At 42.9% G+C, this 22,826-nt stretch overlaps 1 protein-coding gene across 4 annotated transcripts in view; it reads right to left on the reverse strand.

Moving 5' to 3' along the window:
- Window positions 1-352: 352 nt before the first annotated feature.
- Window positions 353-22,826, reverse strand: part of mtus1a (microtubule associated tumor suppressor 1a) — a 47,505-nt gene continuing 25,031 nt past the window's right edge. For 3 of the 4 annotated variants that reach the window (XM_086222989.1, XM_086222993.1, XM_086222992.1), the window contains 9 exons: window positions 15,825-16,048; window positions 11,370-11,436; window positions 5,046-5,260; window positions 4,857-4,962; window positions 3,866-3,939; window positions 3,697-3,792; window positions 2,228-2,356; window positions 2,040-2,137; window positions 353-1,535 (listed from right to left, as the gene is read on the reverse strand). In XM_086222989.1, coding sequence (XP_086079115.1) covers window positions 1,307-1,535; window positions 2,040-2,137; window positions 2,228-2,356; window positions 3,697-3,792; window positions 3,866-3,939; window positions 4,857-4,962; window positions 5,046-5,260; window positions 11,370-11,436; window positions 15,825-16,048 — 1,238 coding nt within the window. In that variant the 3' untranslated portion in view covers window positions 353-1,306. The remainder of the gene's footprint in view (window positions 1,536-2,039; window positions 2,138-2,227; window positions 2,357-3,696; window positions 3,793-3,865; window positions 3,940-4,856; window positions 4,963-5,045; window positions 5,261-11,369; window positions 11,437-15,824; window positions 16,049-22,826) is intronic. The other variant, XM_086222990.1, reaches the window with a different exon arrangement.

The following is a 22,826-nucleotide window of genomic DNA, read 5'->3' on the forward strand; positions in this document are numbered from 1 at the left end:
AACAATTAAAACTGTCATGAATTGAGTATAATTCTAGCGGCATGGCTCTGTACTGGCAGGGCAGCAGAAGCAAAGATCTCCACAGGATGCAGAACAGCGTCAGCAACAATGACAACTAAAGCCACATTTAAGTTATTCAGTACATGGCATTTAAAGTGTGAGGTGTTCTGAATGACAACTGCCAGAAGACGGTGTGGAATGGGGATCTCCAGCTGCAGTGGGCCGGCTTGGGTCAGCTGACCTCGCAGGTATGCAAGCCAAACTAGAGTTTGTGGCTTTCCTGAACAAAAACTGCAGGCCATTTCAACATCTTAATTGAGGATAAATTATTTCTTTGATAGAGCTGGTTTAAAAAACAAGTTTATTAACTGCATATTTTAAACAGGGTCAACAAAACAATAACATCATTTCTACACATACTTTATTTGAGACTTTTTCATGATGCTGTGCCTCAAGCTTGTAGAAGCAAAGCCTCCTCCATCAACTATTCGCAAAGATCACAACTGTAAAGCCACATAACGAGGGCTCGGTAAAGGACGACTGAGGGGACTCCAACACTTGCAGGACTTGAATTGGTCCGATAGTCAAACAAACAACTGGTACCAAACAAAAATGATTCGGCCACAAGTAAGACTTAAACTGTCAAAAAAATTGAACAAGCTCTGAACCTCTGGAGAGGACAGGCTGCATGTGAAAAACGCTTTTCAGGCTCGGGCTCATAGAACATTGGTGACATGCTGAGGGATTTTGGTAATATTTTGAGTGTTATTCTTGCTCAGCTGGAAACAATGATGCAGGAGTCTGTCTGCCATAATCAGTCACATGAATATATATAAGCTCTGTGGAATAACAGTGTCATCTGTAAAATCTATCCGTCATACTGCAGGGCTGTACCTGCACACATGGTTACATGCATGTTTACTATTCAGATGTTTGTATTCCTGCAAGACAAACCACTGCCACCAAATAAAAGTGAAAAAAAGTGTTTCATTAACTAGACCTGAGAGTTCCTCCCCAAACTTCAAATAAAATATCAGATACGAAAGGCAAAGAAAAATGTAGCCTTGCTGATGTAGTGCTTATGTGGAACAACATTTCAACAATTTGCAGTGTCTTTGTACACACACACACACACACACACACACACACACACACACACACACACACACACACACACACACACACACACACACACACACACACAGAGTTCATCCAATCCTGAGGGAGCCAAGTCCAGTCTTGCCTGTCTTAATAAGCCAGCAGGAGTGCACGACTCTGTTCTGCTTCCTAGAAGCAGGCCCCGTCGTTATCTGGGTGAGACTTGAGAGGAGGAGAAGACATCCGAGCTGCGAGGTGATTGGAGGCTGAAGGAGTGGGAAAGGGAGGTAGAAGTAGGCGACATCTTGTTGGGGCTATTCAGATCTCCATTATGGAGCTTCCATAGCAGCTCTTCGTTCTCCATCGACAGACGCTTGTTCACCTTGGACTCCTTCTGCAGGGATTCCTGCAGCATGGCTTGTTCTGTAGACAGCTGTCTGTGGAGCATTGACACACAACACAAGTTAGACTGCATTGACGTATGACGCCTGGCCTTGCAACAACATGAGACTGTAGAGCTGTAATGTTGCAAGTTTAGGAGTCAAACTAATTATTTTTTCTTAAAAAAATGTTTGGCTAGGAGTGCTTCCAGGACTCAAAAATGAGTATGGTTAAGATGATCTTTGTGGATGAATGCACATGGACACAAAAATGCAAGAGGACTCCAAGGCACTCTCTTTAATGCATTTATTGCCATGGCATAGTTATTTTAAACTTTAAGACATTGTAAGTGTTTCAGAGTGAGTGCCTTAACCTTTTTGTGTCATCCAGCAACTAAATTGTCAAATTATTATCTACAGCTATATTAACAAGATCATGTCTCACAAACTCCATTTTCCCCATAAAAAGTTGAGTGAGGTATAATTAGTCAGCAGTGAGACAGCTGGTTTGGTTTCTTTTATATGTGCATGGAGGAGAGAGAAAACAGGGTGAACTCTTGCTTTGACATTGCAGCGTGTCTTTCCATGCGAGCTTTGAGGTCCTCATTCTCCTGCTGGATTTTCTTCAGGCTCTCATTCAACTGCACGTTTTTCTCAGTCTGGAGAAACAGCATAAATAGTGACTGAAGGTTCAAGTATTTTTCTTACATTGAAAGCTGTTTTTATCTAAATGCTTGGTTTTACTTTACATCAGATCGCACCAGTTTCTTTATTTCCATCAGCCTCTTCTCCTGCTGGTGGAGCTGTTTGTTTTTGATATCCAATACCACCTTCAGGCTTTCCAGCTCCTGCTCCAGATACACAGTGTGGGGGTCTCTCTGCAGGGACACATTATTACAAAGACTACTCAGGAACAGTTTGGCATAAATCTTACATTGCTGTAGCTCCACAACAAAACAAGTGAGGGCGCCATGGCTCACTGCACTGGACTCAGATGGATGGATGCACGCACAGGTAGTCACTGCACTTTGTACTCAACATGATCACCATGTTAAACTAAATGTTGTAGTGGAGAACTGCAATTCCCTCCAATCAGGCTGCACCAGTAAGTCCCTAAAGACTCTCCAGCTGGTCCAAAATGCTGCTGCCCACATGTTGACAAGAACTAGTAGAAGAGACCATGTCTCTCTGTACTGGCTTCTCTGCATGGCTCCCTGTCAAATTCAGAATGAATTCAAAATTCTCCTTCTAACATACAAAGTCCTCAACAGTCAGGCTCCTTCATATCTAACAGAGCTCCTAGTCCCCTATGATCCAGCTAGAACCCTTCACTCCCAGGATGCAGGGTTACTTGTGGTTCCTAGGGTTTCTAAAAGTAGAATGGAGCCAGAGCCTTCAGCTATCAGGCTCCCCTCCAGTGGAACCGTCTCCCAGTTTCAGTCCGGGATGCAGACACCCTCTCTACCTTTAAGAGCAGACTTAAGACCTTCCTTTTTGATCAGGCTTATAGTTAGTGCTGCTTAGGCTGGCCCTTAGATATGCTGATAGGCTTAGACTGCTGGGGGATCTCCCATGGTGCACTGGGCTGCTCTCTCCTCTCTGTGCATTCATGTGTTACTAGCTCATCTTCTTCTCCAGAGCCTCCGTGCTTCCCCATTTCCCAGATCCCTGATGGATGCTGCTACTGGAGGAGGCAACAGACCTCAAGCTGCCATCCTTAGCATCACCTGCTCAAGTCTCATCTGTCCATCATTCCCCTCCCCTTTCTCTTTATCTCTGCCCCTCTCTTCCTTCTGTATATTTGTCTTCCTCCATTATCTGTCTTTGTCTCTGTCTCGCTCTTTTGCTCTCTTTCCCCCCAACCGGTCAAAGCAGAAGGCTGTTCCCATTGAGCCTGGATCTGCTCGATGTTCCTGCCTGTTAAAAGGAAGGTTTTCGTCGCCACTGTTGCAGGATGTGCTTGCTCATAGAGAATTGTTGGGTGTAAATTCATTGAAGGAGTGTGGTACTCGACCTGCTCTACCTGTAAAGTGTCATGAGATAACTTTTGTTGTGATTTGGCGCAAAGCAAGTATAACTGACTTGACTCAATGATTTTTTTTCCTGTTAGATATTTCTTTCCTAACCATCACTGGATTCATTATTTCATGGTCAGGGGCACAAAAACCATGGAGATACTGAATGCTTCTTCTATAACAAGCACACACAACACACACACCTGACTCTTTTCAGCCAGCTCTCGCTTGTGGTTTTCCCCTGCTGTTAGTTTCTCAATCAGGGCATTGTTCTCCACCATCAGCTCATGAATCTGGCCCTGCAGATGCACAAAGCATGGAAAAGAAATAACATTTCTGTTGTTTGTGTGGAAAAAAAACAGTGAAACCTACCGACAAAGCAGCTTCTGCATCCTTCAGAGTTTTGTCCAAGGACTCCAGCTCCTGATGGTGTATTTTCCTGAGCTCTGAAGAATTCACAAGTATTAAAACATTTCAAATTCTAACAAAAGGTCATAAAACCAGCCCCTCCAGGATTCAGCAGAGTTTATTTTGGTAGTTCCTGCCAAAAATGCTTGATTTTTTTTCTTAAGAATTGTGACAAAATGTGTGGGATGTTTTGTAAAATTCTGGGAAATGGAACTGGCAAAAATTATATGTTGGAAAAAATGTAGGAACCTGATTAAGATCATATTCCTGTCACTTAACACCCAAATATGAAACCTGGCATACACCTGTTTAACCTGATAACTTGAATGTTGGACCATGTAAAACAATTATGCCCCTTAGAAGGTTGTACACAACTGTGTAGCTGTCACAGAAGAGTGGTATGCTGCTATGATGACCCAGAGGTTGAGGTTTTCTTACTGCATTCTAGACGACTTCATAGTTATTTGCACTTTGTATTTTTGTTAATGAATGACTTTACCAAGACTTTTGTGGACAGGAAGTTTAGCTGGGTTGCTAAACAATGAACCAGAATGGGTTCATTGCACATGCAAGTAAAGGTTGTTCGGAATATGCCAACATCTATATTGGAAGATAACCAGAGCTACTGCACATATAAAACAGTTTATTTGGAATATTACCTTGCGCAGAATATGAACCTTCAACAAAATATTGAATCAGTAATAAATATTAATGTAGCCCTGCAGAATTAACATCACTTCTTGAATATAGTGGCTCCTACATCAATGAAAAATACAATATTTGTCAGTTGCAAGACCACTCAGACAGACAGAAAAGCGCAAAAAAATAAAAAATATGCAAGCCTCCACATATTCTGTGTAGTTTGGCTGATTTTGCATTAATTGATGCAATCACAGAATTGCAATTTTCTGGAGGGACTGTACAATGTAGCTTCAGTTCAGATCTGTGACATCACCTTCCAATGACTGTTCATACTGCTGTTTAACATGTTGCAGCTCTTCTCCATGGCTGTTCTCTTGCTGCAACTTCATGGCTTCATGGTTGGTTTGAAGTTCTCCCATCTTTGAGCAACAGAATACCAACCACATTGTGACATCATGACTTCGTGGGACAAATCTTACTGAGCGGTGGCACAGAAACAAACCTGCTGCTGCAAGAGTGTCCTGCACTTGTCAGCCTCCACCTGGTAGGTTTGGTGGAACTTATCCCACTCAGACTGGTAGTAGGCCTCCAATCTCTGTTCCACCTCCTCCAGGTCCTTCCTGTGCTGCTCCTGCATTTGCTGCAGAGCATTCTCCAGGGTGACACGCAATTCCTGCTTCTCCTTCTCCAAACATTCAGATGAATGGGCTGAGGACACTGCATGAAAATCGTAGTCAGTAACAAGATTTGGTAAGACAACATTTAGATGACGTAGAATTCTACCTAGACATGTCCACTTGGGCATCTATTTGGCAGAATCCTGATGACGCGAAATGCTGCATGATGCAACGATGTAACACTTAAGGTTAAAAGAGGGGAATTCGATAGGAAAGGGACTCCACCAATTGACTACATGATCCCAAATATGCTGCAATTATCTACGATCAGAAGGAGATATGGTCACTGGAGGCCTTTTTCCCCCACAATATTTTTAACCCTAACATATGAAACAGATTTCAAATCATGGTTCTCCCTTTGAACAGTTGGTAATTTGACGTTTTCTAATGCTGAAGTAGAAGCTTTTTTATTCTGCCTACAGTCTCACAAAGTTCAGATAGTTGGGATTCCAGCTGATATGGATGTTGATATCTGCTCTGAGTGGGTGACATAAGAGTAGCTGCATAAACCTGTCTCCGCTACAAGTGCCTGTGTATGAATATTGTTGACAGAAATGTTGAGTCTATAATAACAACAGTCAGTGAGTGAGTGTGACAGCTCACAGAGCAGGACACAGCTATGCTGAATAAGACCGCCATGAAGCAGCTCTCCGACACATTGTATGGTAATAAATTACAATGCATCATCACACTACATCAGGATTGCAGGTGACCCCACCCACCCATCTCACAGCCTCCTCAGCCAGCTGCTGTTGGGGAGGAGACTGCGGAGCCTCCGGGCCAAAACCTGCAGGCTCAGGTTCAGGAGACTCAACTCAATCCCTGCTTTGCCCCCCTCTCTGCCCCCTGCCACAGACACCCGCACCCCCCCCCCCCCCACACACACACACACCTCCCCTTCAGCATCAGACATCGACCCCCCCACAACACACACACAACATTCACAAACACTGAACTCAGGGACTGCACTTTCCACAGCTCATTTGCACTTTACTGCATTACCTCATCTTAAAAAATTGACCTCGTCAGTTTAATATTTACTATTCATCTACTCATATCTGTAAATACCTGTTTATTACTTTATTGCATATTGCATTTATTTTTTTATTGCATACTATTTATAATATGTTAATTGCTTGTTTGCACTGTGGTTCTGAGAGGACAGAAATTTCATCTGTGCTGTATGTCGTGCATATATAGTACATTTGACAATAAAGCTGACTTTGACTTTTTTAAAACAATGTATTAATAGTCTTATTAAGTGGTCAAACAACATGTTAAGTATTACAGTCACTGTCTAAATAACAGTCTTTTAGCCCAGCTTGTGAGCAGGCTATGAGGAGAGAGATTCATTTTGTTAGAGTGGAAAAACAGCAGCAGGTCCAGGTAAGGAAGCCAAGCTAACACAGGGACTAGAAATCAGGCTTTGGCATCTACAGCCCAACACACTGGAGCCAGCATTCCACAGCCATGTGTAACAGATCTGGTCATATGAGCCTTTCCAGTCAATTCCACCCGACGAAACAAACACCTCATGGCTCAAATGGAAATGCAAGATCAAAACTTCCACCTGATCAAAAGCGAACTGCATATTGGCTCACTGTCAGCAACTTGAGGAAATTTGGAAGTGACAGATATCACAGATCCCTCTGTCTTAATTCACTGTTGAAACAAATCCATCCCAGCAATAATTAGACACATGTGGTGTTTTTTTTAACTGCTTTCTTAAAAGGAATCTACTCATTCAGCAGTCAAACTCAAGTCTGGTCTTCTGTCTTTCTTGGCCAGTCTGTCCTAACATACCTGCATGCCAGTTTTATGGTTTTGCTTTTGTGTTGGACTGGTTAATACATTTTATATAACGCAGATGCTTTTCATGTCTGTACCTCTGCAATGGAGGTTACAATGACTGTCTGACAATGCATCATGATGTATGTTTTTGGTGGCATTTGCATGTCAGCAGGATTACACAATATGATACAGGGTATGTGGCCAGTCTTCACAAAACTTGGTTGAAGGGCGTAGTATGTAACAAGAAGAATCCACTAAATATTGGGGCAGATGAGTGACAGACTGCCTTGTTGCAACAGGAAATTTCTTCTTTCTTCCTCTTTGAATACTATGATGTATCAATCCTGGTGCGTTGAAAAGATCTATGTCAAATAAGGACAGAAACAGAACTTAGAAGATGGGCTATTATGAGTTTGCATTAAATGGTGTTAACAGGGCGAGATGGATAGTTTTGATATTTTGTCACAGAACAATGTTTTAACTGGACTCCACACGGTCAGATCTTTTGAAAACTTCACACATTTGTTGAGAGTCCTGGTTTGAAGATGTCTACAAGATGAATTTAAGTCATAGCACTACCTTGTAGATACAGAAAATGAGTTTGGATTTAATGGACAACTGTTTCACTCATGTGATGAATAGCAACATAAAATATACTTAACATATGTTCTCAAGTACAGCCTAGTGGACACAGGAAGGAATATGTGCCTGGCAGTGCTGATGTTTGATCTCCCTCTTACTCTACAGAAAAGCCACAAACTATATGAATTGGGGTGTGACAGCCTGCTCATAACGGACTATAACTTTAGTCAGGGCCCAACACAAAAGCGATGGAAGTTGAAAGGTCATGTAGGTCGAGGTACACCTTCTGAGTCCTTTCTCAATTTACTCAGTATTTACATCAAAATAATTTTGCTCATTGTTTTGTTTAGCATGTCCAGTATTATGGGCCTTAATGTTACATGTTTTAAATAATACTTGAAAATGTAGTAAGGTGAGGATAAGGTGTCTTGAAAGATTTTATTAAATTTAATAAATATTTTTGTTATTGCATGATTATAAATGTTTACAATAAGCTTTCCATTTCAATAACATATTCTCTTTGTGGGTGACACCATAATGTGTCCTGAGACAACAGATGAAAAATGGCCTTTTGGCTTACTCTGACATCTCTCAGTGTTTAATAGGACCTGTCCCTGAAAAATTAACCTTAAAATAAAAATAATCTCGGGGCTCCAGCCTAACAGAAACCCCTAAAAGAGGATTTTTAGGTAAGCAAGCAGAAACTTTTGGGGTTGCACCTTAAAATCAACCTTCAAATCATATGAGGCATACGGTACTGAATGTAACGATCATGTCAGTGTAATCTGCTGACTGAATGGACTGGCAAAATGACTTTAAGTCAACGCAAGTCAAGTCAGTTTTATTTGTAGAGCGCCAAATCACAACAAAAGTTATCTCATGACACTTTACAAGTAGAGCAGGTCTAGTACCACACTCCATCAATGAATCTATACCCAACAATTCTCATTAGAAGAGGTGATTTAGTTTTATTTATGTATCTGTCTACATATTTGTGTTTCAAGTGGCTGTTGTGCTTAATGAGTCTTATGGACCATTTTGGAGCAGAAGCTAAAGTTCATAGTGTTTTTTTTGTTTTTGGATTACCTAACTCACAAAGTCCATGATTTTGATTTGTTAACTAACTTCTGCAGGGTTAAACAGGTAACTAATTAAAATGAATTTATATTCTAACACTTCAGGCAAATTTGAAGGAAGCTGTGTTATGACAGCCAAAAAGTGTTAATATTCTCCCATCACTGACGACCTGAAGGGAAGAATGCCCTGGTTGTTAAATTAGAAATGGGAGGCATAACAGTGGTTTGTGAACATTAAGAGTTTCAACAACACAATTTTATACACCATAGGGTTATATTATATTACATTTCCGGAAGCCCAGCAACTGATGATGCAGTGGACAAAATATGAGTATATACATATACCTAATGACAGAAGAAATGACGAGCCACAGCCTCCTCCTGTGAAAGTTACAAGCTAATGTGTGGCTGTGTGTAACTTAACAGGTTAGGGAATGATCATAACAATGTAGACTTGACGTCTCAACTTTACTTGGCTATCTAGGACATCCACACTGATATACTGCAACAAAAATGTTTATGCGGATCGTAGATGATATCAGAAAGTGACAAGTCCCCCCTCCTCTGAAAGAGCTAATGCTAGGTTAGGTTAAGTCAAGTCAAGTCAGTTTTATTTATATAGCGCCAAATCACAACAAAAGTTATCTCATGACACTTTACAGGTAGAGCAGGTCCAGTACCACACTCCTTCAATGAATTTACACCCAACAATTCTCCATCAGCAGCACATCCTGCAACAGCAGCGACAGAAACCTTCCTTTTAACAGGCAGGAACGTCATGCAGATCCAGGCTCAATGGGAACAGCCTTCTGCTTTGACCGGTTGGGGGGAACTTAAGCATACTCAGTTCCATGTCATCAGAATATGTTTGTTTTATTTTACAGGACTATGTTCTGAAAGGAGAGGGAAGAAAGTGCCACATGTTTGCTGCATATAGTTTTATGTAGAATATTTTTGGAGGAATGGAACAGAATGGAGCAGCAAGTTGTGTGATTTGGTTTTCAGAAAAATGCATTTTGTGTCTGACCTACAAACTGCAACAGATAGAATTTCCAATGATACAAAATGTAAATGATTTCGATGTAACGGCAGATACTGGACACATTTGAATTGTTAGAAGTCTATTACCCTTTTCACACTGAAAAATGCGTGTCAACACAGGTTTTTGGACCCACGTTTGACCGGCATTAGGGCGCATTCAAGCTTCCAGAAGACCAGGGTCTGAACTCCCACTGTAAGAACTGCGTGCCAGTGTTTTTCTCTCTCGTATGTCATCGCGCTGACGTCATCATTACACATAAACGTGTGCTGGAACACTGAGAGGTAAACAAAGGACAACGTGGATGTCGCCGAGTCGAACGTTTGCATTGTTGTTGCGTGCACTGCAATGTTGTCTCTTTTGCAAAGCATACAAACTTCGCAAATATTGGAAAATATCCGAGCGCTAATGCAGCGAAGGAGGATGGAGTTTTTGGCTCGTCTGGAAGGGAGCTGAAGAAGCTACAGGCGAAGCCTGACCGGCAGCACAGTGACAAAATCAGGATGCGACAGGAAGGTCGCGGGAAACCTGAGACAACGCGAGTTGCCTTTTTTACACTGCAGGCGAGGCGAGGCGAGCCAAGCCACTAAACACCCGTGTCGCTTGGCGAGTCGGTCGACGTGGGTCAAAATGCAAAGTCAACCATTTCAGAGTGCAGAAAAACCTGCGTTGATCTGCGTTTTTTGTTCCGTGTGAAAGGGGCTTAAGATGATCTTATTGCACTCCCTAAGGGTCTCCTAGCGTTGATGGAAAAAAAAATCCTTGATTGTTTGTTTTGAAGAAGAAGTCACCCCCCATTTTATTGCAAAGTAAGCAAATCTGCAGGTCATGCAAGTGGGAGAAAAGATGTAAAATTTACTCATGATGTCTCAAGATATGGTTGTGAAATGTGACCATTTGGTTGCAGTCTGGAATGCTGAATTTGGCATGAGGAATGACAAAGGAGATGTGGTTGTATTGTTCCTAGTCCTGGCCATACCTTAACACTATATACAGTATATACACAGTATACACCAGTAATATGTAATGATTTATTGCTTTATTTGAGATCACTTGAAACAGGACAAGAATAAGTCTAAGGAGGAAACAAATTAAAAAGGAAAACTTGTGAGAATGCTTTAGAATTCCCAAACACTTCTTGCAAGGTCACTGTGGGTGACAGACCCGGAATTTAAGAATGTGTTAACGCGCAAATACAACAGCACTCAGCATATAAGAGCAATCATGTGGCAGTCCCGAGACCATGGAACGTCTGGATACCAGCACTGGGAGGGTGTGCATGTGTTTGTAAGTGTGTGTGTGTGTGTGTGTGAGCATAAGTGTGTGTGTGTGAGAGCTTTGTCCTCACCTTTTCATATGTAGATAGGGAAAAAACAGGGAGTATCAATGTGATGGACAAAAAAAAAAAAAGATTTCAACTAAACTGCACTACAGACCAACTTATTCATGTAACTGAAATGATGGCCGATATCACAAAAGCAAATGATGAAGTGATAACTGCGTCAAAACACAGCAACCAAAAAACTGAATGATATACTCTTCACAGAAGCTATATTGATTTGTTATCAATTAAAAATGCGAGGTATTAAAAACACACGTGGGAACGCAAGTAATAACTACAGTGAACACAGGTAGTGGGAGACCAAGGTGACTCCACTTACCAAGCTCTTCTCGAAGGTTGCTCAATTCTTGGGACAGCTCCCTGCACTGCCTTGTGGCATCATCACGCTGTAGAAAACATAGGCAGTCATGCACGTGCTCAAGATATTGATGATTACAAATTGCTGACATTGTCGGGGTCTTTGTTTTGACACAAAAAAAGAAGCTTAAACTAAGATGTAGAGTTACAATAGGCTATTCACTATTGGAAGAACTGCATCTGGAAACAACCAGAATGCTATACAAGCATTTTCCATCCAGGATATTGTGTTTGTCTGCCAAAAGCAAATACATAAAGTCCCTGCAGCAGCTAAGAAAAGAAAATGCATAATCAGGATAAAGGAGGGGAGAAAGATTAAAGGAAACTTGACATTTAACTTGTGTTTTCAGTCTTAGGAAATGCCTTCTATGAGTATACATCCTTACTTCTCCCTTTCTGCCTCAGCTTTGATGTGGGGGAGGCTGTGCTCGGACTGCAGTGCTCGTCTACATTTCAAATTGATGCACAGATGATCCAAAAATGTTTGCCCTTTTACTACTGCTTCTCTCTTATTTTGCCGACTCACATAACCATGTCACATTGCAGAGCATGCATAAATGTAAACAATGAACATGCCAAAAAACAAGTCAACAATAGCAGATTCAATGAGCCAACCATGCTAACCACTAGTTTACAGTGAAACAAACTCTCTCTCCACCGAGTATGTATCCTCATTGAAGAGTAGAACAATGTAGAATCCAGTTACCCGCTCTGCAGCACAGGGAGCACTAAGGCACACTCTGCTGCCAGAACAGCCCATGATCCAGCCTCAGCCTGGGACTGGGGTGCCAGTTCACCCCCCCCCCACCCACCACGGTTTGGAGACCCAGTAAGCCAGGACAGACAGTGGTCCTGGTGGGCGCCCCACCCCTACACACCTCCTCCCAGGCTGTCCTGACTACATCTGAGTCAAGCTGCTTCACTGGCGGTGGTGACTGACTGCAAAGTGCAATACCGTACTGCACCTTAAAACACGCACGCGCAAACACACACACACACACACACACACACACACACACACAGAAAGGGGCCGGCTGTGGCGGAAAAAAAGCCTCCTCATCCTTGATGTGAGATCACTTTAAGAGCCAGAGTGAAGCAAACAGATACATTGTGCAGAGCTGCCTGACATCAGACTGATGGAGCAGGACTTATGGTGTGCAGTGACTTTCCCGGGGGGATATGAAGAGACTTCATTACCACCCCCCCACAACTCATGTCAAACCATCAGTACGTAGCATAAAAAAACCCCCAAGGCTTGGTAATTATTTTCCAATCTGAAAGTTAACCTGTTCCTAATGGATATTAAACATTTCTCACTCTTTGTCACAGATAAAAGGCTGAGCAGTGAATGACTGCGATCATGGTTTTGTTTCAACAGTTTAACTTGAATGAACACAAATGCTTTCCCTGTCTCTGCCTTTCACGAACGCTTATGGCTACAGCTTGTGTGATTTAACAGTTCTTGACATAGAATTTTAATTTGTTTTTCAACTCCATGTCTCTTCATTACACGATGCAGGTTTCTGAATTGGTAGAGCTCATGCATCTCTGAAGAGGTACTCAGTCAGGATCAAAGAATATTTGTACCCCAGAGTATATAAACAGAGCAGTTTCCATGCCTTGGGAAATATTTGGAATATCAAAGTTCAACTAAACATAAGCAATGTAATAAATGCGCATTTCTTGTTATCTGACATTTTTGATTTTTCCTATAGAGAGAAGGTGTGCTTACACAATACATCCCTCCAGATGAAGTGTGCAGTCATTGCTTGACATTTGGCTGCTACTCATAACCATATTGAGTCAACAGTTTGCTCATTGTCACAGTGTGATGGGAGGTCCTGCCTCCTATTCTTGGACTTGAAAAGCTACCGCATTCCGCTGTTTACAATTGCGGTACTTGCTGACATAGATTGAATGCAGGTTTCTATCTGCTAATCTGACACTAAAAATGATGGAAAAGAAAGTGTGTTTCCTAAAAAGTTGGCATGCCCTATCTAAATCCCAGTGTGCTACTGGGATTGTGTTTATGTCAGCCAAAGAACAATGATCAGTGGACTAAGATCAAATCTTACATCTGTGATGACTCTGGTCATCAGACCACCTCCAATGGTGTTTAATCCATATTTGAACTTTGAGCACCAAGTTATTGTCATGATATGAAATAGTGTAGAATTCTTCCACAAGAACTCAGAAACAGTTGAAATAACCTTTGCTGACAGGATTATAACAAGTTCAGGTAAAAAAAAAATACTTTGGGCTGTTATCATGCAGTCAAGACCTGGGCGACTCAGTACAGAGGTGTAATGCAAGGAACTAAATACAAGGCAATATATGGAGTATGAATATAATTATCTTAGGCGGCACGGTGTTGCAGTGGTTAGCGTTAGCGTAGTGTTCACAGTAAGAAGGTTCCTGGTTCGAGCCCTGGCTCAAGCACGGGATCTTCCTGTGATGAGTTTGCATGTTCTCCCTGTGCCTGTGTGGGTTCTCTCCAGGTACTCTGGCTTCCAGCCACAGTCCAAAGACATGCAAATGGGCACTAGGCTATTTGGATACTCTAAATTGGCTGTAGCTGTGGCTGTGAGTGGGAATGGTTGTTTGTCTATATAGTCATTACCCTATGATGGACTGGCGACCCATCCAGGGTGAACCCTGCCTCTTGCCCGAGGCTGCTGGGATAGGCTCCAGCTCCCGCGCCCCTTTACAGGATAAGCCATAGAAAATGGATGGATAATTATCTTATTCCAAGAAACTAACAGAGTGAAACAACCTTAATGTACTAGCACAATATGAACTGATCTTTTGCGTTTACACTGCCAACAAATGGCATAAATATATTACACATTTATAATGTTTACTAGTGGAACAAAATAGCATGTGATATTTGGTGTGCTCAAGCTGTACTACATAGATTGTACTGCACATCAAAATTTTACTCGACAACAGCTAAATGAAAGGAGTAATATGGTTGGGATTGAGCAGTAGCGTGATGGGATAGTCTTGTTAGAATAATCCCTTGGGTGATATTTATGGCGTCAAATTTATGCTAAAAATCCATCACGTGCGTGTATTACGCTACACGCGCGCATTGGAAGCACCTATTTTAATTCAGCTCGAGCGCGGATTACGCTCCAGGACCGTGGATCACATTTTGCACAATTCAGTGACCACGAGCTAACGTGACATGTTTCAGAAAAAAATCCTAAAAGTCTTCTTCTCCAAATTCCGACTCAGCCGCTTTAGCTCTATACATCCATGTTTTAGTTAAGGAAGCCACAGCAAGCGGGGTCACGGGGCAGGGATAGCGGAAAAGTGGCCATCATAGACAAATGATTGTTCCTCTGCTTTTTTTCTACACTTGGTTTTTCCCAATGTTTCACACAAGCACGCAGGAGTGGATCAACGAGCGAGCAGATTGATACACCGAGAGCACAGACAGCTGCAACTCATGCGCGCACTTTTGTGCCTGCAGTAAAGAGTAGCGCTCGTGGTCACTGAATTGTGCGCGCATGGGAGGTCCGATGCGCGCGTCGAGCATAATCCACGCTCGGGCTGAATTAAAATAGGTGCCTCCAATGCACGAGCGGAGAGTAATACACGCTCGTGGTGGACTTGTGGTGTAAATTTGACACCATACTAAGATAAGCAATTAATGAACTAGAGAAGGAGCAATCTTGAGGTTTATTCATGAATTCAAACTTAGCATCTTTGTTTTGCGCTTTCAAGGCTGTCTTCCTTTAACACAAAGTAAAATAATTACTGATTAAATTTGACTAATTTATTAACAAATATTAAAAAGTATGAAATAATAGCTTGTAAGTAAAGAGCTGTGAAGGCAGGATGCCTTGGCTGTGTCTAGTCTAAACAAATTTAGACTTGCACATGACCCAACATTCAACACACACACACACACACTCAGGCGAGAACACTGGGGAAAGACAAAAAACAAAGCTGTATGGTGCTGTTGTTACTACTTGTATAATCATGGCCTGAAATGTTTTGTTATAATATAATAACGTAATAAATGGCTCATAAATTAGATTGCCCATTTCCACATCTGATGTCTATTTATTTACTCACAGATTTATGTTATGTATTTGAACTTCAGTATTTTAATTACTTTTCATGACAAAAATTTATGTCATTCAGATTGACAAAACATTAAAAAAAAATTTAATCATTTAATAGCTATAATATCCCCTAAAATTTATGACATGCCCACATTACAGAACGAAACTGATATTACTTCATTGCTCAGGTTTAATTCATGCTTTTTGAAAATGTTTTAATTTGATCTGTTTGGTGAAATATTCAATTAAGACAGACACTGTGGTACCTCAAAGGTTTATCTGATTTATAGATGATGTGCATCTCAAAGTGAAGACTAAAATAAAGACAAATGGAATTTTCATACCTCAGCCAGAATTTGCTGCAAGATGATTGTGATTGCCTCAAATCGGCAGTTATAGGCTGCAAGGAGTCCCCTGAGCTGCTGGATCTTCTGGTCCTTTTGCTGCCCATCTGCGGCACCAGGTGGCACCACGTCCTCATGTTGGTTACTCTGGCTCGGCTGGGCAGCTAATGCTTGCTGCTGAGAGGGTACCTGGCAAGAGCTTGTACTGGGTTTGTTACGTTCCGCTGTGAAATGACATGCGTTGAGTGTTGAGACAACACTGATCATAATCATAGCCACTTCTATAACTGCTGCAGTTGGTCTGACACCAGCACCATCCACCCTAAATACTTTTGTCAGGATCACACAGTCGCCAAAGTAAAATCCCTGGATAGTTCTTAAGTCAACAACTGTTGTGTCCAATCCACTGTTAATCCCCAAGTGCTCTCTGAATATACAAATGGAACCTCTGAATACAAGTATTTTTCCATTTTCTTATTTAAACTGGTGCTCTGTGAAAAGTGGTCAATAATGGCAGCTTGTTTAAACAACTGTTGCTATTCTGTTTATGATTAGATCATTACCAGTACTTTGTTTACTCTGACACAACAAGTTTACAGAAACAGACTTAAGCTGGAGCAACAAAAAAAAAAAAGATTTTCAGATAAATGTTACTGATATTTGACACCCAAGGAAAACATGTTTCAATAGTGGCACATTCTCTGTGAGGAAAACCTAACATAACAGTGTTATGTAACAATGCAATGAGGATAGCCTGTGATAAGGCAGACATACTCGCTTTAATGAGTGGAATATACCGTCTCACAATGTGTACAGAGACAGCAGTTAGGAGCAATTAGGTTTAATCTCTTCATACTATGAATACATATCACCAGCCAATGAAGTGTTTATGTTCATGATCTTCATGGACCATAAAAAAACTGGAGCAAATTCATGTTAATTTTAGATGCAATAAAACTGGTATCAGAAAAAAATAACACCAGCATGGACATGTGAGATACAGATGTTTTTGATAGACAATAAAAGTGCCATCTTTTTGGATCAAGGTTGTCATTATAATGTATGATACGTTGCGATTTGATCACTTGTAAAATATGTTTGATTCCTCATTCACTGTCAAAACTCCTACCTGATACACATTATACACTGATACACTATAGTGAGACTGAATATTTTTCCAAGACAGCGGACACTCTCTCGGACCTTTGCAATTCACATTCATGGTTGAACATGGAAAACAGTCAAACTGTACTAGCTCTTTTGCATTACACGTGCAAAAAGGTAGTTTTATGTAAGTGTCAGAATGTGCTGTAATTGATGAAAGAAATAAGTAAATGCATGGTGAAGAACAAACATTTTTGGTGAAAACAAGCCATTATATTGCGCAACATTGCGGTCTTGAATGTTGAAGGGAAGATCTTCTCCATCCTGGCCAAGAGTTTGACAAGCTACCTCGTGAACAACAGCTATATTGACACCAGCTGCCAGAAGGCCGGAGTGCCAGGCTTCCCAGGGTGTGTGGAACATTCAGCAGTCATATGGGAGCAGATCCAGAGAGCAAAGAGACCTGCATGTAGTGTGGCTGGACCTTGCCAACGCATACGGGTCCGTCCCCCACCAGCTCATCGACTATGCTCTGGACTTTTTCTACATCCCTGTTGGCATTTGCACCCTGGTGGCCAGGTACTTTGCAGACCTCCAGATGTGCTGCACCCACCAGGACTTCACGACAGGCTGGCAGCGGCAGGAGGTTGGTATTGCCATGGGGTGCTCCATCTCCCCCATCCTCTTCGTTGCGGCCTTTGAGATCATCCTCATTAAGGCGAGGAAAATGGTTGGAGGAGTGAAGCTACAAACAGGCCAGAGGCTTCCACCTGTGCGAGGCTACATGGACGACATCACCACCATCCTCCAAACAGCCGCATGTACATCGAGGTTGTTGAAGAGGATTGACGAACTTGTAAGCTGGGCAAGGATGAAGATTCAACCCGCCAAGTCACGCAGTCTGTCCCTGAAGGAAGGGGTCAGAAGCGACCAGACCATCTTTGTCGCAGGTGGTGAGGCTATACCCTTGCTGGTGAAGCAACCTGTCCATAGCCTGGGAAGAACTTACACAGCAGACCTCTCAGACAGGCAGATTGGGCAGACGGTGCGGAAGCAGCTTGGCCAGGATCAATGAGAGACAGCTCCCAGGGAAGTATAAAGTATGGAGCTACCAATTCATACTCTACCCAAGGGTAATGTGGCCTGTGAAGATGTGCGAGGTCCCCTCTTCAGTGGCAGAGACGATGGACAAGCTGGCCAACTCGTTCATCAGAAAGTGGCCGGGCCAGCCGAGATGTCTCTCACACGTAGGGCTGGAACACGCTGCAGCTGCCACTACATTCCATCAGCCAGGGATACAGGCAGGAAAAGGTCCGATTGGTGCTGAAGCTGAAGGAATCCACCGACCAGCTGGTGAGAGCAGCTGGTGCCCGTGTAAGAACAGGGCGGAAGTGGAAAGCCCAGGAGGAGGTTGACTCGGCAGTCTGCAGACTGAAACATTGCGAGGTGGTGGGCAGAGTCCAGGAGGGTCGAGCAGGGCTGGGGAAAGGCGAGACCCCTCTCTTCTGGTCAAAAGCATCGAAAGAACAGAGGAGAGCCACGGTGGTGGCCAAAGTGGCAAGGGCAGAGCAAGATCGTCTCCATGTCAAGGCTGTGGCGCAGAGCCGGCAGGGAGGCTGGTTGTCATGGGAAGCCGTCTCAGACAGGCCAATGTCATGGTCCGATCTGTGGAAGATCCCCCAAAGCCAGGCTCAACTTCTTGATCCGAGCCACCTATGACACCCTACACCTTGTCCACGAAACCTCCACCAATGGTTCGGTACAGAAGAGACCTGCCCACTCTGCGATACAATCAATGCAAGCCATCAGCACATCCTGTCTGGCTGCAAGACCGCGCTTTCCCAATTCTGGTACAGGTGGAGACACGACTTGGTGTTGAGGAAGTTGGCAGAAGTGGCAGAGGCTTGCAGACAGGAGGCCAACAGCAGACCTCCTGCACCAGCGAGACTTCCCATCCTCTTCGCAAGAGCCGGGGACAACACCAAACCTGCCCAATACAGAACACCATCAAGTTTCCTCTCACCTGGCAGTGAGTGGATCATGAGGGTCGACCTGGGGAGACAACTTCAGTTTCCCAGGGAGATTGCAGAGACAACGCCCTGGCCAGACCTGATCATGTGGTCAGTGCCCCGCAAGACCATCCTGCTGGTGGAACTCACCGCCCCGTGGGAGCAGGGTATGGAGGCTGCCAATGAGCGTAAGCGCGCCAAGTACTCAGACCTGGCGGCCGAATGCAGAAAGACTGGATGGAAAACCATCACATGCCCAATCGAGGTGGGGTGTAGGGGATTTGTCGGGTCCTTGGCAGTTCACTTGCTCCACGACCTCGGATGCACTGGAGCTGAGCATCGGAAAGCCATTAGGGAACTTGCAGAGGAGGCAGAAAAAGTGAGTTTCTGGCTGTGGCTGAGGAGGAGAGATAGGGGGTGGGGGCCTACTAGGCATCTAGCAGTGGGTGGCAGGGAGAGATCCCTGCCTTCGCTCCGCCACCAAGAGATGTACTGGGGTTAAGGGTGCAAAACATCCATGACTGGTGGTCCCCAGCTGATGACCCGCTCAAGCCTAGGGGTGTACAAAGCACATTTGCTTGAAGGCAGTGGTGGAGGTGCGTCAGGCAGCAATGCCCAGCAGGTTGAACATCAGCCTGTATCTTCAAACTTCAGGGATGACAATTTTTTTCAGGCAAACCCAGAAGTTAGCATAGTTTAAGGTTCCCTCAGCCAAAAGCAAATGTAATTTTTTTCATTGAACTGGATTATTGAGGAACGTAAGCTCTATGGGAAACAAAGGGTTGATGTACATGTTTTGTTAATAAGGATAATCTTCATAGATGAAACATGTAAAATGTAAGTGCAATCGTTAGAAGGACAAAATATATACATGAACTACAGCATGGACACATGACAACAAGCCACTACAACTGAACTAATCACTTCTCGCTCTGGCACGAAGATGTTTGATGTCCTCAACAACCTTTTGAGCAACCACTTCTCTAGAGTTTTATGTGTTTCACTGGATAAATTATGTGGACCAAAGCAGCTTTCACAATAGTATGTAAAGTATGTAGTGGTTGTTTCTTTAGTGTTTGTTCTAAAAAAAAATAAAAAAAATCTTAAAGCAATGCCATCATAATCAAGAAAAAAGGTGGCAGCAATATGTGTAAGTGACAAGCATTGCCATCAACAAGAGGAATTGGAAGTTTAGAGTAGTGAAAAATGAACACCACTCAGATCATAAAAGTACAGGCCAATCAGTCTAAGATATTTAATTATCAATGCCATTCAGACCAGACATGGTATGTAATCATTTTCTAAAGTTTGTGATTGTAGACTGTATAAGATTGCCATGCAATAACGTGGCAGTAAATTAGTGTTAGTGATAATATTTCTGCCCAGTTCCACCTGGAGCAGTCACAATTAAGGGAGAAGGAGAACAGCATTGAGGCATGTGAGAAAATGAGCAAGTATTGATGATGAAATATTGATGAAGGCTTAATAATGACTTGGCTTGAGTAGGTTTCAAGTTGTACCGGTTCAGTCCAGAGTTCATGCTTAAACCATTTTGATTTTATTCAAATCATCTACACCTGTATTTGTCGAATTCAGTGTTTCTCAAACTTTTTAAACCAAGTACCACCTCGGAAATTATTAGGCTTTCCAAGTACCACCATTATAACCAAAGTAAAAAAAAAAAAAAATTCAGAAACATAGCCTACTCTGTTCAACTAAAGACAACACACACAGGAAGCAGGTATATTTATAATATTCTTGGTCTTCATGTTTTTGTTTAATTCTGTCAGCCAGTTAGAAAAGGCATAACACTAGAACTGGCATCCAAACCACACAACTGTCACACACAAAGGGGCAACCCTCTGTCTCACTTACTCACACCCTCCCTCTCTCTCTCTCTCACACACACACACACACACACACACAGCAAGTGAAAACAACACACATATTTACACATATATATACACACAACTGTTTGAGCATTTTTAGGCTAGAGACAGATTTTATAAGTTGACCAATGGCCAGCAACTTGGTGTGTTATGCCAACTTACACAAGCCGAAAGCAAAGGACGTCCCTGCTTCCGTGCGCACAGTCCCGCAAAGTCCGGTTCAATTGACGTCCATCCTGCTCCTGTATTTGGTTTTGATTGCGGCAAGCGCAGAGAAGTCTTTCTCGCACAAATATGTCGTTGTGAAAGGAAGGAGAGAGCGCACAGCCTTATCCTTAAAGCACCTTTCCTCTTGATAGCCACCTTACCTCTGTGTGAAGTAAGAGTTGGACATGCTCGCTGCCCATTTCGTCACAGAGCACATGAAACAGGCGAGAATGCATTGGCCGGGCCTTAATGAATTTCACAATTTTCACCGTGGAGTCCAGCACAGACTTTAAATTTTCTGGCGTCTTCTTTACTGCCAGTGCTTCCCGATGTATGCTGCAATGTGTCCACTGCATCTGGGCTGCCACCTCACGAACTCGGGCTGCTGTGGCGACTGGTCATTGCCCTGGCACCGTCTGTGCACCAATCAACTCCAATCAAGTCCATTCTCTTTGACAAATGCGTCCAGCAGCTGGAATATGTGCTCTGCCGTGGTTCTGGTCTCCAGTGATCGACAGAAAAGAAAGTCCTCTTGAGCTGCACCGCCACATTCATATCTCACATACACAAGCAAATTTGCCAAATCTGCAACATCTGTAGTCTCATCCAGCTGGATGGCGTAATAGCAACTACCTTTAACGCGCTCAATTATTGTCTTTTTCACATCATCCGACATGTCCTTTATGCGCCGTGACACAGTGTCGTTTGAAAGTGGCACCAAGTTTAACTGTTTTGCAGCCTTCTCCCCACACATGATGAGTGTCATCTCTTTGGCTAATGGCAGACACAACTGTTCGCCAATTGTGTGAGGTTTGCCGGCTTTTGCAATGTGTAGGCTGGCACGGTACGATGCATCCTGTGCTTTTGCCACTGATGTGGCACATGTCTGAATTGTGGACTTGGACTGCTTGAGTGCGTCGTGTTTTTTTTTTTTTAAATTCAGTGGTTTGTCCTTCAGCCCTGGGTGTTTGGTTAAAAGGTGCCATCTGAGGTGTGCTGGTTTCATGGATTCATTGCTGAGAACATCACCACATACCACACACTGGGGCCTCGGCTCTTCCTCTGTTCCACTCCAACTGAATCCAAATTGCAGATTACTTGAGTCATATCTCCTTACTGTCTTGTGTCGTTTGTTGCTAATTCTAGCAGATGCCGGTGACGCTTCGGCTAATAGCCACTACCACTCGTGCTAGCTTCACTGTCGTCAACTTCAGTTTCAACAGGGCTGCTACTTGTATTTTCCTCCTGTTCTGCACTTCTTTTCCTAATAGCTACTGTTTGGAGCCACGTTTGTAGAGTTTTCGAACCTCTCATTACACCTCTGCACACTAGCTTGACATGACGGTGAAGCTAAGCTAGTTTAATCATAGATGACGTATGTGCGCGCAACTACGTGACTGAACGTGACCACGTCGCAGTGCAACACAATATATTAGAAGAGAAAAACTTAATGTGAATTACAATTGATTACTTTATAATAACGGTGGACAGCTACGTGGTCACCGTGGTGCCCAACATCGACACTGTAGCTTGCCAGCTACTAACTGTAGGTTTGTGTGGCTGCAGTATTAGTACTAGCTTAGTTGTTACTCAGGTTGGTGCGAAAAAATATGCAAACTCACGGCACAAAGTCGAACACATGAAGCAAATAAAAAAAGCCAAGATGCAAATAAAAAGGATACATTGCAAACTGAAAAGACAAGTCACAAACATAATGTCACAATAGAAGTCGGCAGCCAGGTTCTTGAATGGTCTGGGTTACCAGGGTCTATTATTCCTGATGGATAGGCGAA

Source organism: Aulostomus chinensis, chromosome 13 (assembly GCF_037954235.1).
Source record: "Aulostomus chinensis isolate RoL2024-O1b breed Wild chromosome 13, RoL_Achi_v1.0, whole genome shotgun sequence".
NCBI classification, from domain to species: domain Eukaryota; kingdom Metazoa; phylum Chordata; class Actinopteri; order Syngnathiformes; family Aulostomidae; genus Aulostomus; species Aulostomus chinensis.